The 16,075-nt window shown below is 38.5% G+C and overlaps 1 protein-coding gene across 2 annotated transcripts in view; it reads left to right on the top strand.

Annotated features, from left to right (window-relative positions):
• Positions 1-15,932, top strand: part of ACSL1 (acyl-CoA synthetase long chain family member 1) — a 36,529-nt gene extending 20,597 nt beyond the window's left edge. For both annotated transcript variants that reach the window (XM_072335492.1, XM_072335493.1), the window contains 14 exons: positions 1,556-1,588; positions 1,782-1,833; positions 2,552-2,625; positions 3,892-3,969; positions 5,968-6,102; positions 7,659-7,793; positions 9,689-9,784; positions 10,856-10,928; positions 11,601-11,689; positions 12,463-12,579; positions 13,133-13,276; positions 13,875-13,976; positions 14,057-14,128; positions 14,311-15,932. In XM_072335492.1, the coding sequence (XP_072191593.1) occupies positions 1,556-1,588; positions 1,782-1,833; positions 2,552-2,625; positions 3,892-3,969; positions 5,968-6,102; positions 7,659-7,793; positions 9,689-9,784; positions 10,856-10,928; positions 11,601-11,689; positions 12,463-12,579; positions 13,133-13,276; positions 13,875-13,976; positions 14,057-14,128; positions 14,311-14,451 (1,341 nt within the window). In that variant the 3' untranslated portion in view covers positions 14,452-15,932. The remainder of the gene's footprint in view (positions 1-1,555; positions 1,589-1,781; positions 1,834-2,551; positions 2,626-3,891; positions 3,970-5,967; positions 6,103-7,658; positions 7,794-9,688; positions 9,785-10,855; positions 10,929-11,600; positions 11,690-12,462; positions 12,580-13,132; positions 13,277-13,874; positions 13,977-14,056; positions 14,129-14,310) is intronic.
• Positions 15,933-16,075: the final 143 nt, after the last annotated feature.

Here is a 16,075-nt window from a genome sequence, read left to right as displayed (position 1 = left end):
TAGTCTGTCTCTCTGCTATTTTGTTCTGCATTATCATTTAACAAAAAGTCTCAGCTGCAAATTGTGTAGAATTCATCTTAATCCTGTTTCACAGTTTCACAGTATAGCCTATTACTACTGCTAGTGAAGGCTTGACTCACTAGGACCCAAGTATCTCCAATTAATTGTGCTTGACTTCTGCAGGAGTGTCAATAATTGCTGCAGGGTTTTTTGCTGTTTTTTAAAGGGAGGGGAACACGCAGTTTGACTGAACTTGTTCTCCTGGCAATCTTAACTGCTAGGTTAATAGAGCCACCTTCTGATAATGATGCATAACTACTAGCCTGTTGTCTTACACTATACAGTTAACTGTGTCTTAGCTAACTAGCCTCAGCAGTGCTGCCATGTTGAAAGATGTGATGCAGAGTACATGACTTAAAATGCTCACTGGAAAACAGTTGTATTACATGGAAGGGGGTGGGAGGAACTGCATTTTAATAGATTGTTACACTAAAGTCAGCTTCTTTCCTTGATTTGAGCTCTAGTTTTAGTATAGGAGGATACTTCCCACTGAATCATCTAGCTACAGTAAAACAAAACCTATCAGTAAATAATCTAGATGCTTAAGTGAATACTTTCAATAACGTGTTAAGGTCTTCACCATGCTGTTGTAAGAACACATGTTGGTGGGGGGTTAATATATAGTAATAGGTATAAAAGTGTGTAGAGATCTCAGCTGTGTATCAAAAGTAAATATTGGGTCTTGCTCAAAACAGACTGTAGGGAAGTACTGAGCTGCTGGTAGCACTTGAAATGCAGATGCTGTTGTTGTGTCAGCTATGTTGTCATAGTGGCAGGTTTTTTTCCTGTAATGCCTTTGAAAAGGCAGGCTTACTGTTTAAATGTTTCTGGCTGCTCCTTTTTTCCTTAAACTTTGTGTGTGGGTAATATAGAGATCTAAAAATTACCCATGCGCAAGGAAGGCTAGGGCTAATAAAGGAATGCATAATAATACTCTTGTGGATTTAGAATGTAAAGATAATCACCAAGTTGATGCATTCACACTCTGAGGGCAAAACTACATTTAACAAGAGGTCAATTTGAAAATTACCGAAGCCCTTAAATATCAGTATAAAAGGACTGTAAATCATCAAGAACACTTCCTGGGGAAATTTCAGTCTTAATCATCACAAGCAGTGATGTAACCTGCAAGATGCTTATTGAGATGAATACTGCTTTACTTGTTCAGTGACACACATCTTCTGCATGAGGTGCTGGATTTTGTCATTATGCTGCTCAGCCTTGAGCTTCTCTCATGAATGGCTGCTGTCTTTCTAGCTAGAAGGGGGTAGAGTGAATTCTAGTTATGTTGTATTTGTAGAACACTAATTCTCCTATATTCTTTAACATATCTTTTACAGCCTTTGTTCTGCTTCTGTAAGTTTAAAAAAAATATACTGTAACAGGCAATCTAATGATAGAATGTTATGGTATTTAGTAATGTAAATTACCAAATGTAGTCTTGTAAATTTAAAGCTCGTGACTCATCTGTCTCTCCCTTCTTTCCTTACTGTAGGAACTGGGAAAAGCACACAGACAAAAACCTATGGTATGTATGCAATTGATTTAAACAATTGAATCTGAAGTTAGGATGACTTGCTGGTTTGGAGTTTGGTCTATATAACGCTGTCTCCCATAGGTCAAAAATAACACTGTTATTTCAATGCTTGTATTCAAAGTCTTTTTTTTTTTTTTAAGCAATATTAACAGTAGTAATACTTTCTTTTTCTTCATTCTCATAGCCTCCAAAGCCAGAAGATCTAGCAGTCATCTGTTTCACCAGTGGAACTACAGGTATACCTAATTACATTCCGCATGACTGATTAACTCAGGAAGCCCTCCTACTTTGCTTTCCAAGACTCTCTCCTGCTGCTGCAACCTTTTATTTTCTAACAAGTGGCAGCTGGGGATATTTTATGATAAAGCTTTTTTCAGTTTTGCTTGATGATTAATACAGAGTTGCAATATTGTCAGACAGGAATCTTACACTTTTGGGTTTGAAATAAGTACTGAAGCTGTATTACTGTTAGGCTCTGGTTCTAACTTAACTGTGGTTTTGTAATAGCAGGAATTCTGTAGCTCATATGCACTGTGCACCCCTCCCCCAACTACTGAAAAACTGAAATGGAAAGTCAGCTGTTTAGGTAACTGCAGATAATGTGAAGCATATGACAATATCTTTCACTGGTAGGGAGTGAGAAGGAAGAATACAATGATATTGGTTATACTTCTAAAGCAGATTTAAGAGCAGAGTTGTCTGAGCTCTCCATAGAAATTTTGAATTTAAAAAGCTGATCTAAGAAATGTCTGTTTCTAGAGGATTTGTTCTTATTGAGTACTTACACATGAATTTAATGCTTTAGCTAGTAATAACTTTCTTAAAAATACATTAGTTAATTCTGTCTTTTCTTTAATGACCAGGATGGAACTGATTGAAATGCTATTAGCTTAATTTGGTAACTTAAAGGACCTAAGAAATTCATTGTTGTGTACTGATGTGCTTCTTCTTTAGGAAACCCCAAGGGAGCTATGATCACTCATAAAAACATAGTCAGCAATACTTCAGCTTTTCTGAAAACTACGGAGGTAACTGCAAAGTTAACATTATGGGTTTACTTGCATGGAGGGGAGCAACACTAAAATTCCACTAACTTCGGTCATAATATAGTAAGACTGAACTGAAAGTGTAACTTGTCAGCACTCAGTCCAGCTGGTTCAGAAGAGAATGTTTACTAAGGCCCCTTTCCTTTTACTTCATAGGATATGTGAGAAGCTGCATAATATAATTCATATTAAACTGAATAGATTTTTATTTCCCCATGCATGAATGAATGAATCCATAAGACTTGAATAGTTTTAGTTTGCATGGATCTTAGTGGTTTTTTTTCCTTCAGTCAGTTCCTGCTTAGTTTCTTATGTATGTAACTTGTGGATCAGGGATAGCAAATGTGTACCACTCTTGAATTAATGCAGATCTGCTAGCTCTTTGGGGAATATTCTTCCACTCCAAGGTGTTGATATGTTAGTAACTATTGGTCCAGCACAGCTGGGGAACTTGAAACTCTGCTTCTGGTTGTGTGGATGTGGCAGAAGATGGGCCATAGGGTAACTCTTGGACTGTTCCCCTTGTATGTTCATCAGTATGAAAAAGTCTAGAATAGTATAATTGCACTGCTGCCAAAGCCCATTCTGCTTAGTTAGATGTGGGCTGGTGTATTCAGCTGTGGTCACTGGCATGTCATTATATGCTGTTGTCTTAATGGGGAAACTATGAGCAGAGGACTGTATTTAGACCCCCCAGTGGCAAAGTCCTTCTTTACTTAGGATGTTGTAGGCCAGGAGTGTGTGGAGAAAAGAAGACTTTTCCTGTGGAAGTTCTGGCATATCTACTTTGTGTACACTGTGTGTAGAATTAATTCTAAATTAAGCAACTGGTCTCATGTTTAGGTCATGTGAGGTATTGCTGATATTAGCCTTATAGTAAACTGGACAAATGAACTTTGTGACCTACAGTGAATGCGTTTTCTTTTTTACCGTCCAAGGACAAACCACTTTAATCTCCACACCATTCTCTGCAGTGTGTATAATGATGCTTTATGTAGCTTCTCTCAGAACTGGTTTCTATTCATAGTCATGTATATACATTGTGACAATCTGAGCAGTTAGTGTATGTAGATGTAACATGATTACAGCAATGACTTCTAATACATATAGCCTCTTTAATGAATGAGAGACAGCAAAGCTCTATTTCAAACAAAACTGTAGTGAGGGCTACGCTCTAGAATTCAGGTGCCTGGTTTCATTGTTTAGCTTAACCAAAATAATTCTCTCTATTTTGCTTAACACTTTCAGAAAACATTTATACCTAGCCCTGAAGATGTTCTGATATCATTCCTGCCCTTGGCTCATATGTTTGAGAGAATCGTTGAGGTAGGCATGTTTGTTTCACAGAACTATTAAGAAGGTTGTTTTCTTACAGAGGTATACGTGATACAGTACTTGTTTTTGCTTTTTACACATACGTGAAAACTTGAGGTAACGTTCTGGAAAGCATCTCAAACATTAATTTTAAAGCTAGTGTTAGTGAGAAACTGGTTTTCTAGAACAAGAGACAGTCCTTCTGTATTCTTGGTGTCTAGAAATTCCCTCTTAATATAATCAATGCAGCACTAGAATTCCATGCTATTCTTTTGTCTACAAAAGCTATATAAATATTAATTGTATGTGGTGTCCTACTCTCTTAACCAGCTTTGTCTAAGCTTACTATTGCTTCCAATAAACTTGAATAAGAAATGAGGTATTTTGTTTCAGTTGAGTTTTTCTTCCAGGAAATGAAAACGGGTTTTGTCATTAGATGGCATTGAAAGCCAAAGTCTTCTTGAGTAGTTTTTCTTGCCTGTAAGGCAAAACCTGGAGTTGCACTTCTGGGGATGAGGAGACATCAGCTCTTCTCTTCATTGTGTGATAGAAAAAGATGTTTTAAAAGATGAAATGAGATCCAAACACTTTGTTCTGTATTCCTCTGTTGGAGGGCTCTACAACGTTGGTCCTTACATATGTATCTACACAAGGAGATAAAAAAAAAAAGCATTTAGAAGAAAGATAAATTTGTTACTCTTAAGTAGGTATGAATACAGGGTCTGTGAGGAACTGTCTTGAGTGTTCCTCTTGCAAAGTTGGTGTTAGCTGATCCAGGCTTCCTAAGGAAACTAGCTGGGGTGTCAGTAAACTTGACAGGACAAACATGTACTTGCTTAGCCAAGATGGTTGCTGCCCTCATGCATTTGCTGCTGCTTAATACATAGTGTCAAAATACAGGTGAAGAGAAGAGTAACTTGCACATTTTGTACAGGAAAGGTTAAAACATATGGCAGAGCTTGAAGGAAGAAGTGTTGAGGATGTGGAAGTAGTAAAAAGCTAGTCGGTACAGAAAAACACAAATGAGTAGGGATGCTCTTAAAAGAGAATAAGTAAAACTCTAACAAAATAGATTATTTTGGTTGTAATGCTATAATGTTATGGAAAACACAGCAATGACAGCATGGTAGCAGAGTCCCAGGCTGCAGCAAGTGAGAATAAGACCAAGTGCAGCAGCTCTGGATGCAGAAATGAAGGAAGAAAGCTGCTTACCTTTAGAAGGCCTCAGGTAGTCAGGGATCTCCAGAAGATATGCTTGCCTCCACTGCCAGCCATTCAATGAGGTCTGGGAAGGGGTGGATCCTGGCTCCACCCCTTCCAACACTCAGGTTCGTTGCATGCACCTAAGCTCCTCTGGGTTGGCCCTGCCTTCCACCAGGTGCTCAATCACTGTTCCAGGACTTACCATTTCCATTACATAGGCATAGTGGGTGGAGCCTCTAGACTATAGAGAGCATAGAACACTGCAGGATTAAGTCTGCCTCCGTGGATGCAAGTCTAAAATGATGCAGAAATAAACAGAGCCACTGCTTACGTTTTTCAACAAACATCTCGATCACCTAATAACAAACCCTGTTTGCAACCTTGTTGTGAGACAGGAGGGGAAATCAGAGTGTAAGAGAATACTGCACAAGCAGTTCACTGCAGGAATGTGAGCGACTTCAATTCAGGATTTTCTAGTACAAATAAAGGCAAAAAGTTCTAGTATATTTTTTGAGTAAGCTTGTTAGATATTGCTTTGAATCTTTTGCTACCTCTGAGTTCCTGGCACCAATTTATATAATCAGCTGCTTGTTTGATTAGGGGCTTTTATGTGGTATTTGTCTTTAGCCCATGTGCAACAGATGTCTTGCCATTTATCTTTCCACTCATTTAATAGTCAGAGAATGCTGTAAAACTTATCCACATCAGTAGATCCTGCACAGTCCACTCCACATTTAAAAGAAAGTATAGTAAGCATGATGCATTCTAACTCTATACATTTTCAGACGTCTTACTTTTCTTTAACAGTGTGTAGTTTTGCTCCATGGAGCTCGGATAGGATTCTTTCAAGGGGATATCAGACTACTTATGGATGACCTCAAAACACTACAGCCAACTATATTTCCAGTAGTACCACGCCTGTTGAACAGGATGTTTGACAAGGTAAGTTTAAAGCTTAGTCTAGAGTTGCTCAGAGTTTTGTGGGGCTTCCTGAAGTCTGTGCTGACATAGCAGAAGTAATTGTTGTTCAATAGCATCCCAGAACACTACTGTCTTTTTCTGACAGAGCAGAAAGTACAGGGAGTAGTGCTGGATGTAATAAAGCATTTTCAGGCAGCCAGCACTGGCATAGAAAAGTCTGACTAGGAGACTTGGTTCTCTCCAGCTTTATTAAGGGCTCACTGTTCTGCTTTGGGCAAGCTGAAGTCCAGTCTACACCATGAACTTAAGGCTTAGCATTTGCATGCTGCATTTCTAGTAGCTGACTCATGGAAGGGGATTTGCAAATCAAGGTCAGGTGTCTGCTATGTTTGCATGGACACGTACAAGTTTCCTACATAGCAGCCAGCAATTTCTAACAAGGTGAACTACAAACCAGCCAGTCTGAAGTGCTGGAGAGACAGTGTGTCAGTAGACCTGTGCTCTCCTGTGCTTGCTACTTGCCTTCTCAGTATCTTCTGCAATGGGAATTCAGAAGTAGAGTCTTTCTTGGCTCTTTTTATGGGATATTTTAAATGATCCTTTATATCAGATGGTTGACCTCTCTTAGGGTACAGGCAGAAGAGCTGAAGGACACAAGTAATCTGTGGTTGCCAAATAAATGGCAGACCTGTCTATGCTGTCTCTTTCATAAGACTAGAAGAACAACAAGTAATGCAACACCTGTTTGGTCCCAAACAAGCAGATAGCACAACTCTGATCACTTTGGAAGGGGAGGAAATTCCAAGACCGCTTGCAAGTAGTGCTTAGAACTTCGCCCCTCCTTATGCTCCAGTGTTCTGTATTGGAATTCTAGAAACAGGGCTAAGGTTTGGGCTTCCCTTTTCCTTTCACTGTGTTCTCTTGCTTGTTGTCCATGGTGCTATTATGATTTCATACCACTTCAACACGTTTTCAACCTCTCACACCCGTGTAGTAGCTTGGCATGTGAAGTTAGCAAGTGGAAAATCAAGGTGGGAACCCCCATAATGCTGAAGACCTGGGTCTGTCTGTAAGTGAATATGCTAATACTGGTCTGGTGCTAAGGCTACTATGAAGCTTTCTGGGAACAACCAGAAGGAGCCTTTAAAAAATGATCTGAAAAGCAAACTGATGTATGCAAGACAAACTGCTATTAGGCATCTCTTAACAGATCTATCTCTTAGAAAACCCCATGTTTTATTGAGGCGTGTATGTACTTTAGAACATAAGGATCATGCTTAATTGGCATTTCAACCAAGCTAGAATTAAAAACTGATGTTTTTGCTGCTAATATTTTAATGTATTTCTTCAATGGATTAACTTGTTCATGAAAATGTTGTGTGCAGTTGGCTGGGAAGAGAATTCAGTGCTGATTTAGATGAACACAAGGTAAAAAGGCCAAATGACAAATATCAGAATTATTGTGCTTACTAATAAGTTGTTTAATTGCTTGTTTTTCACTGAGACCTTATGCATGCTACTGTAAGGAGAAAAGTCTCAGACTATTGCACTCTAATTCTGTATAATCTTTTTAATAGATTTTTGGACAGGCAGATACATCACTGAAGAAGTGGATGCTGGATTTTGCTTCCAAGAGGAAAGAAGCAGAACTCAGAAGTGGTATAATTAGAAACAACAGTTTCTGGGATAAAGTTATCTTCCGAAAAATACAGGTATACTTGGAGGCCTAGATCTCTATTTTATGGATGTTGAACCTTTTTTTACTGTTGCCCTTATGTCTTCATTTTTATCTTGAAAAGAACTCCAAACATGCCTACTTTCATACAGAACAGCAGTGTGATGTGCTCTTAATGCTGGAGTCTGAAGCATCATTGTCTCATCTACTTTGTAGTTTATAGGTATCACTTTGCAATTGATGAATTTGATATGGATGTTTGTAGTGTGATATGGCTTTCATCACTCATTAAAAACTATCTAGCTTCTCAGAGTAAAACTAAACTCTTGTTCTTGACTGCATTAGGGGAGTTACTCTAAAAGTCTGGTGCTTCCTTCTTTAAAATAGAACACTTCCTTTGAAGGGAGGTGAATGTTAGTATTATATGGAGCCCCTACTGTCTCCTCACTGTTGGTCACTAGTAAGTATGCCTGCCATTGTATCTGGTGCTTTCTTGCAGTAGCCCTAACTCTGTTTGTACAGCACCCTCCTGTGGCTACTTTTATAGCACTTAGAATGTATGAGAAACTGATAGAAGGCAGGCTAAAAATAAAAACCTTCACTGCAAGGTCATAATTTATATCAGCTTCTGTCTGAGTCTGCATTGCAGCGATGTCACAGCATAGCCTTTGTAGATGTTATGTATTTGAGATGCCATTAAAAATATTGAAACATTTCTGAACTTCCATCTCTAACATTTATGGGTGGCACTTTGTAATCGGGTTATCTAGATTTATCCGTGATAGAGGCTGCTGCCCCTAGAAGGGGAGAAATGAACAAAAACAACGGCAGCAATCTAAGGAAAGAAATTATTTTACTAAATACGAGACACAATATGATACAATATAACTACAACTACTATATCAAACAAGGCAGAGAAAAAAGAAAGAGAGAAAAAGAGTCCCGGAGAACCGGGGGCCTACTGCAATCTCTAGGCGACAGGCTGGAACGTTGCTGATAGAGCGAGACGGCAGGGATGGAGCGCTCCAAAGCGAAAGACAGGGCGAAAAGAGGGACGTTCCAGCCTGGGAGCGAGATTATATGTGTGTCCTCCTCCTCTGGTGATTCATCTCTGGCCGCGTTGTCCCCTGGGATATGTAGTTTCCTCCAAGGGCTGAGTACTCGGGATGCTGCCATTCCACAGATCTGGAGCATGAACCTTCCACACTTCCGCATACCCTCTGTTACACTTCCACATACCCTCTGTTACACTTCCACATACCCTCTGTTACACTTCCACATACCCTCTGTTACACTTCCACATACCCTCTGTTACACTTCCACATACCCTCTGTTACACTTCCACATACCCTCTGTTACACTTCCACATACCCTCTGTTACACTTCCACATACCCTCTGTTACACTTCCACATACCCTCTGTTACACTTCCACATACCCTCTGTTACACTTCCACATACCCTCTGTTACACTTCCACATACCCTCTGTTACACTTCCACATACCCTCTGTTACACTTCCACATACCCTCTGTTACACTTCCACATACCCTCTGTTACACTTCCACATACCCTCTGTTACACTTCCACATACCCTCTGTTACACTTCCACATACCCTCTGTTACACTTCCACATACCCTCTGTTACACTTCCACATACCCTCTGTTACACTTCCACATACCCTCTGTTACACTTCCACATACCCTCTGTTACACTTCCACATACCCTCTGTTACACTTCCACATACCCTCTGTTACACTTTCTTATACCACCAAAACAGTTCATACCGCACATGATGTCATGATGTAGAATATTGACAGCACAAAACCATGACACACTTGTAGGTGGATAGTGGCTGAGGGTAGAATGTAAAAAGCCTCTAGAAATCTCTCTAAAATGCTTTTGGTGTCTGCAGTATCTTGTATCTGTTCTAGGCAAGTCTGGGAGGAAAAGTACGGTTAATGATCACAGGAGCAGCGCCTGTATCTGCAAGTGTACTAACCTTTCTGAGAACAGCTCTTGGCTGTCAGGTGAGTTTCCTAGCCTTCATTGAAAACCACAGTGCTTTTAAGGTACCTGATTAAAGACTTAATATAATCTGATCACTAGAAATGCTCTTAGATCGGTAGTTTTCTAGCATTCTTGGAAGCTATACAAGTGCATATTGTCTTCTAGAGATTCTCGTACCTCTGAGACTTCTATATTCATCTCAGGGTCTTTATGGTAACTGAAATTGACAGCTAAAGGGGAAAAAAGATTCATGGGCTGCTGTAAGCAGTAATTAATGTTCTTGAATTAAGTTTGTGGGTCTTGCTGTGCTTACAGAAGTATTCACAACAGGACCATCCCTGTCCACAGCAGGAAAGTTGGAGCTAGATGATCTTTACGGTCTATTCCAAGCTAAGCCATTCTATGATTCTATTGTAGAGGATCTTTTCAACGTCATGTATTGTTGCTTTAGGGATGAGATGGGTAGAATTAGATTGCTCAATTGCATTTTTCTTCAAAGCCTCTTCCAAGTATGTGCTTCTTTGAGGTTAAATCTGAAGAGGCTAAATCTGATGATGGCACAGGATGGAATAAATGTGGTGAAATAAATTTCAGTGGTAGAAAACATTGAAGTACTAAATGTTGATGCTTCTGTCACTTGAATTTCTTCAGTAGTGTTAGTATAGCAATGTTGTGCACAGAAAAGGAATTCTGTCTTGTATACAACAACAGAGCTGTGATGAGATACAGGGATTCTGTTTCTGGCTTTCTTGAGCAAACCTGTCCTTAAATAATAAGTCATTTCTAGTGCCTTTGTTCTTAGTCTCTTCCTGTTGCACTCTGTCACTTTCAGTTCTGATCTGTGCAGGTGTCACACATGGCATGTGAAATTCTGTGAAACACCGAGTAAGTATTGGAACTGAGGGTGGAATAATATTACTTGAAAGTGTGTATTGAAATAAAGCTTCTTAATACGGCAGTGTTATTTAGAAGATACTGAGGATTATGCTAAACTCAAACTTAATCTGGATTAGGAAGAAAGCAAAATACTTTAATGAAGAAACAATATTGGAAAGTAGGAATTCTGAGTAAGTGTTGGTTTTCCTTCCTAGTTTTATGAAGGATATGGACAGACTGAATGCACAGCTGGATGCTCACTGTCAATGCCTGGTGACTGGACAGCAGGTATAGTATTTAATGGTCTACATGCCTGTTGAAGTTCAGATTGCTATAGAAGCCCCAGCTGTGTGATTTTTATCAATTACACATGCTGTGAAGAATGAGACTATAGGTTTCAAGTAATGTAAGAAAATTTTGAAAGGCTCTTTTGTGGTTATTACTCTTGAAAGTATTACCAAACATTTTTAGCTATTTAACTTCAGAAATGTGTTGCCTTGTGAATTAAAGTAGGTGTAGGAGAGAAGTGGCTGTAGTATTAACTTCTAGTCTTGTATAATAGAAACCTGTTCGTAAGCACTGGAAATTCAAATGATGCTTTCTAGTGTTGGAACAGTCTCTGTTTGTTATCTGTTTTACTTCTAGCTCCCAAACTGTTATACTCCTGATACTTGGAATATAATGTAATAGTTTTCCTAATTTAAAATGTCTGCGGTATGGCTATACAGTAAAGATAGTGAGCCTAGGTACACAGTTCAGTTAACAATGTTCTGTGGGTATCTGAGAATTTAATGTTTTAGATCCAACAAATTAAAACTATTACTATACCGGTGTTGGTGTGGTGTGTTACCGTTAATTGTTTCTTTTTTTCATTATTATTACTTTAGTATATGGACAGCTTATTACTTCTAGAATCTGACAAAAATCCATTCAGGCTTTTAAAGAATTTCTGTTAAATAGGTCATGTTGGAGCACCGATGGCATGTAATATCATAAAGCTTGTTGATGTACAAGAGATGAATTACTTGGCTGCCAAAGGAGAGGGTGAGGTGAGTAACTTCAAAATGTCAAGTTTTCTTGGAAAGGAAAAGGAAAAATTCCCCAAGCAAGTAACTGATTTGTAGTCACAAATGACAAAAACAAGCAAAACGATTGTGCATTATTTGCCTGAGTAGAGTTGAATTGTTGGACTTTAATTCCTGGAAATGTTGAGGGGTTATCTTTTGTTGGTAGAAGGCTGTCTTTTGGCAAGTGGAGAACAGCATTAAGATTCTTGCCAGTTGTGTGTATGACCTAATTGCTCGCTCTCTTCAGCAAGTTTGGTTTTAGTCATTAGTCAGTTGCTTGCCTATTTTACAGTTATATTAATTCCCTAGAGTAATAGTTGGCCTACTATTTGTCAGTTGCTGTTAATATTTATTACCAATTTGGACTTGACTTAGAACTGGATTCTCTATCTAACTCTTCCAGGGTTATTCTAAAGTCCTGATGACTATTAATAATGTAATATAATTGTGTTGGCACTTTTCATAGCTTTAAAGGCATATTGTTATCATCAGAATCCCCTATACCCAGTTATACCCTAAGATTGCTCTTAAAGCTTTCTACTTGCAAAAGCTTTGTATTATATTTCATACCAATGGAAAACATCTCAACCTATGCCTGCCCCTACACCAAAAAAATAAAGCCCCTAAAATGAAAAATTGGTTTGTTTTTTTTATTACTGTAGTGGTTGTTGAAAACTGTTGGAGAGAGCATTCCTTACAAAAAATGATTAATTTTTGCTCATAGTAACGTGTATCAACAAATGGCTGTCTTTCAGGTGTGTGTAAAAGGGCCAAATGTATTCCTTGGCTATTTGAAAGATCCTGAAAAAACAGCAGAAGCTCTAGACAAAGATGGCTGGCTTCATACAGGCGATATTGGGAAATGGCTACCAGTAAGTTCATGTATATAGCTGAAAGGTATTCTGTGGCTATTAGCAATAATTTAACAAGTAATATATATATGATATATATAAAATATATTAAATACAATGAATTAAAACACAAATATGTAACATTATGAAGAGAATTATTATGTATAAAATTTGGGGCTAAAAATAATAAAAATATAGTGTAAACACGAGACTGTCTCTAGTTCAGGTTAGATGGGTGCAGAGCCTGTTTTAACCTTAATTTGACAGTGCTCTGGGTCTAGCAATATTCTTCTGTATTGTCTGCTAATAGCTTCCATCAGTAAACTGTCTTGAATTGTGCACAGCATTTAAGCTCATGTTAAGAAAGAACCTCAGCAGTATTGCTTCTGAAAAGCAATACTTTGTTCTTGAAAGCCTAATAAAAGGCACTTATTTCTGAAATAGAGATAAGTAGAGGCAAATTCTTGTTCATACACTTTAGTTCTGGTGCATTATGTGATCTGCTGTGATGCATTGTGTAGACCAGTTATCACTTGAAGTGCCTTTTCTGAGTGGAAATTATTTCTGTCAACAGAATGGTACGTTGAAGATCATTGACCGGAAAAAACACATATTTAAACTAGCCCAGGGAGAGTACATAGCACCAGAGAAGATAGAAAATGTGTATCTGAGAAGTGAAGCACTTGCTCAAGTGTTTGTCCATGGAGAGAGCTTGCAGGTGGGCATTCTTTTGGTTATTTAAAAAATAAACACAAGGGAGAGATGGTAGAAGAGGATTTTTCCTTTCCTCTTTCCTCTTTCCTCCCTACCCCTGACTCAGATTAGTCTTTACACTTAAAGTAGGATCCTAGAGTGGTTTGAATTAGAAGGAACCTTTCAAGGTGATATAGGCTACCCTTCTCTTTGCCATGGTCATATTTTACTAGACCAGATTGCACAAAGCCCCATCCAACCTCACTCTGAACACTTCCAATGTTTGGGCATCCACAGCTGGGCAACCTGTATTAGTGACTCTGTTCAGTATTGCACACTTTAGTTTTCCACCCACTTTGGATTCCACCAGTTACAGAATATGCTTCTGGATCTAGTTTCAGACCAGGTAGTAGAAATGAATTAATTTAATTGGTTACTCAGCACTATATATAAGCTGCTAACAGTGTACATGGGAACTTTAAGGAAAAAAGTGACATTGTTAAAACAGCAACCCAAAACCAGGCAGAAAACTAGTAGGAAGCATTTAGGAACCAGCATTGCTTTAAGCTTGAAATGAATAAACAAAACAGGGGGAAAAAAAAAGCACTTAAATTTCTTTTTAGGCCTTCTTAGTAGGTGTTGTGGTACCTGATCCTGAGGCTTTCTGCAAATGGGCCAAGAAGAAAGGATTTGAAGGCTCATATGAAAAGCTGTGCAAAAACAAGGTGAGTAAATAGCTCAGTAAATAGATAGCTATTCTGCATCAACTTTTTTTGGGCTGTACAATGTATTTTTGTATCCACAGGAGGTCAAAAAGCACATCTTAGAAGACATGTTGAGAGTTGGTAAAGAATCTGGTTTGAAGTCATTTGAACAGGTAAGATGCTGATTAGACTTGAACATCTAATTCTTTAAACAGTCTCTAACAATATAGTCAAACTAAGAACTGGTATTAATTTGCATTTGGAAATATTTTAAAGTAATTTTTTATGGCGACTTATTAAAAGTCTTGTGTATTCCAAAGGATGTAGCTTGGTTATTAAACTGTTTGTTTTCCAGGTTAAAGACATTATCGTGCACATGGAAATGTTTTCTATTGAAAATGGCCTGCTGACACCAACACTGAAGGCGAAGAGACCAGAACTACGGAAATATTTCCAGTCACAGATAGATGAACTCTATGCTAATACCAAAATGTAACAGTAGAACGAGTAAAGTGGCACACATCTGATGTCTACTGTTGGTCTTCATATCTGTAATTTGACTACAGTGAATATAGGGAAGGAAACTGTGCAATCATAAACTTGTACAAAAATGGGATGGGTACTCGCCATAGGAACACTGAAGAAATGGAACACTGCCTTACTGTCAAGTTGTGTTGCATACTGTTTTTATGGTGACCTACAATTTCCAAAAAGAGCCTTAACTATAAATGGTAACTATATATAAGTTATTTAAGACTTCATTGGCCAAAAAATGGGACTCTCCTTAACCAAGGAGCTAAGATTTTCTTATTGCCAGCATGTTTGCTGTCTGCAGTGTATCTTGCAGTTGTCAGTTCAAAAAAGGATTTGGCAGGCTTGAAAATGCCTCTAAGCATCTTGCCACCTCAGGAGGGTTACTTAGTCTGGGGGTAGGGGAGAGAAAACCCATCAACACAAAACCTCACAGTTATATAGCTGATATTTTATCTTAATTGGTCCTAATATTAACTGGGGTGAGGCAAGGGTTTCTTCCCTTCTTTATCTACAGCCAGTTCTGAGGCTTACTTTTGTAAGGTAGAAGTCAGGACTCTATACAAAGGAGACTGATTGATACAGGTTCAAGCTAAGCTTGCATTTGGTGACTCTGCACTAGAAGTGTAGATACAGTTAATTCAGCAAATGTAGCCTCTGCTGCATTAACACAATTCCAGAGTAGTGCCTGTCCAGGTAGTGGGCAGATTCTAACTCTGGCAAGAACACTAGAGATCTAGAAATAAAAATGATCTAAGGGACTGGGCTATGCGACAGTCAGGTAAGTATCGCACCTGTACCAGTCACTTGTTTCCCCATGGTGAATGTGGATTTAAAATGTGGTTTTTAAAAAGTGCCAGGTCCTCTAAGCAGAACAGCTTCTGACATAACCTCCATTTTCTGCGCTTTGTGTATGAGCCACTGAGTATTCTTCATGGAATAGCAAAATAGGTCAGGTAGAATGTTTTTTGCCTGATGCTTTGCGGTAATTGGAAGTATTCAGAGGTGCCAATGAACAGTGTTGGCACTGGATTGGTATTTGTTCAGGGATAAGAAACAAATTCCTAGATAAACTACAGAACGACTTACCTTTTTGTTTCAGAAATCAGCAGAAATAAGCCTTATGACAACAAGTCTTTTGCTATCCTTAACAGAGTTGGTTTTGCATTAGAGCTCATTACTGTTTTTTGAAAACATGGATATATGTAAGATACAAGCACAACAAGGTTTGCACTAAGATTTGTGTGATTGTAATGCACTACTCTGTAGCATAATTTCATACGTGTGTGCAATTAAGGTACACAAATCCGAGTCAACTGTTAGAGCAGTAGTTTGTTACATTGGAATTCAAATGTTTGCTTAGTGTTGGCTATTTCTATGTTTTATAAAACCAAAACAATTTTCAAAACCAATGAAGGAAACCAAAATAAATATTTCTGCATTTCAACTCCGTGAAGTGTTTGTTTAATCAAGTGAAGATGCTGCTGACTGACAGGCTGGGGTGCAAACTGGTAATTCTGATGAGCTGTGAAACCTCGTTAGTACAACCATACTTGTTAACATACTACTTACTACAAGATCAATGCTGT

Source organism: Excalfactoria chinensis, chromosome 4, assembly GCF_039878825.1.
Source record: "Excalfactoria chinensis isolate bCotChi1 chromosome 4, bCotChi1.hap2, whole genome shotgun sequence".
NCBI lineage: Eukaryota > Metazoa > Chordata > Aves > Galliformes > Phasianidae > Excalfactoria > Excalfactoria chinensis.
Note: the sequence above shows the minus strand (reverse complement) of the source record. Positions and strands in the feature narration are given on the sequence as shown.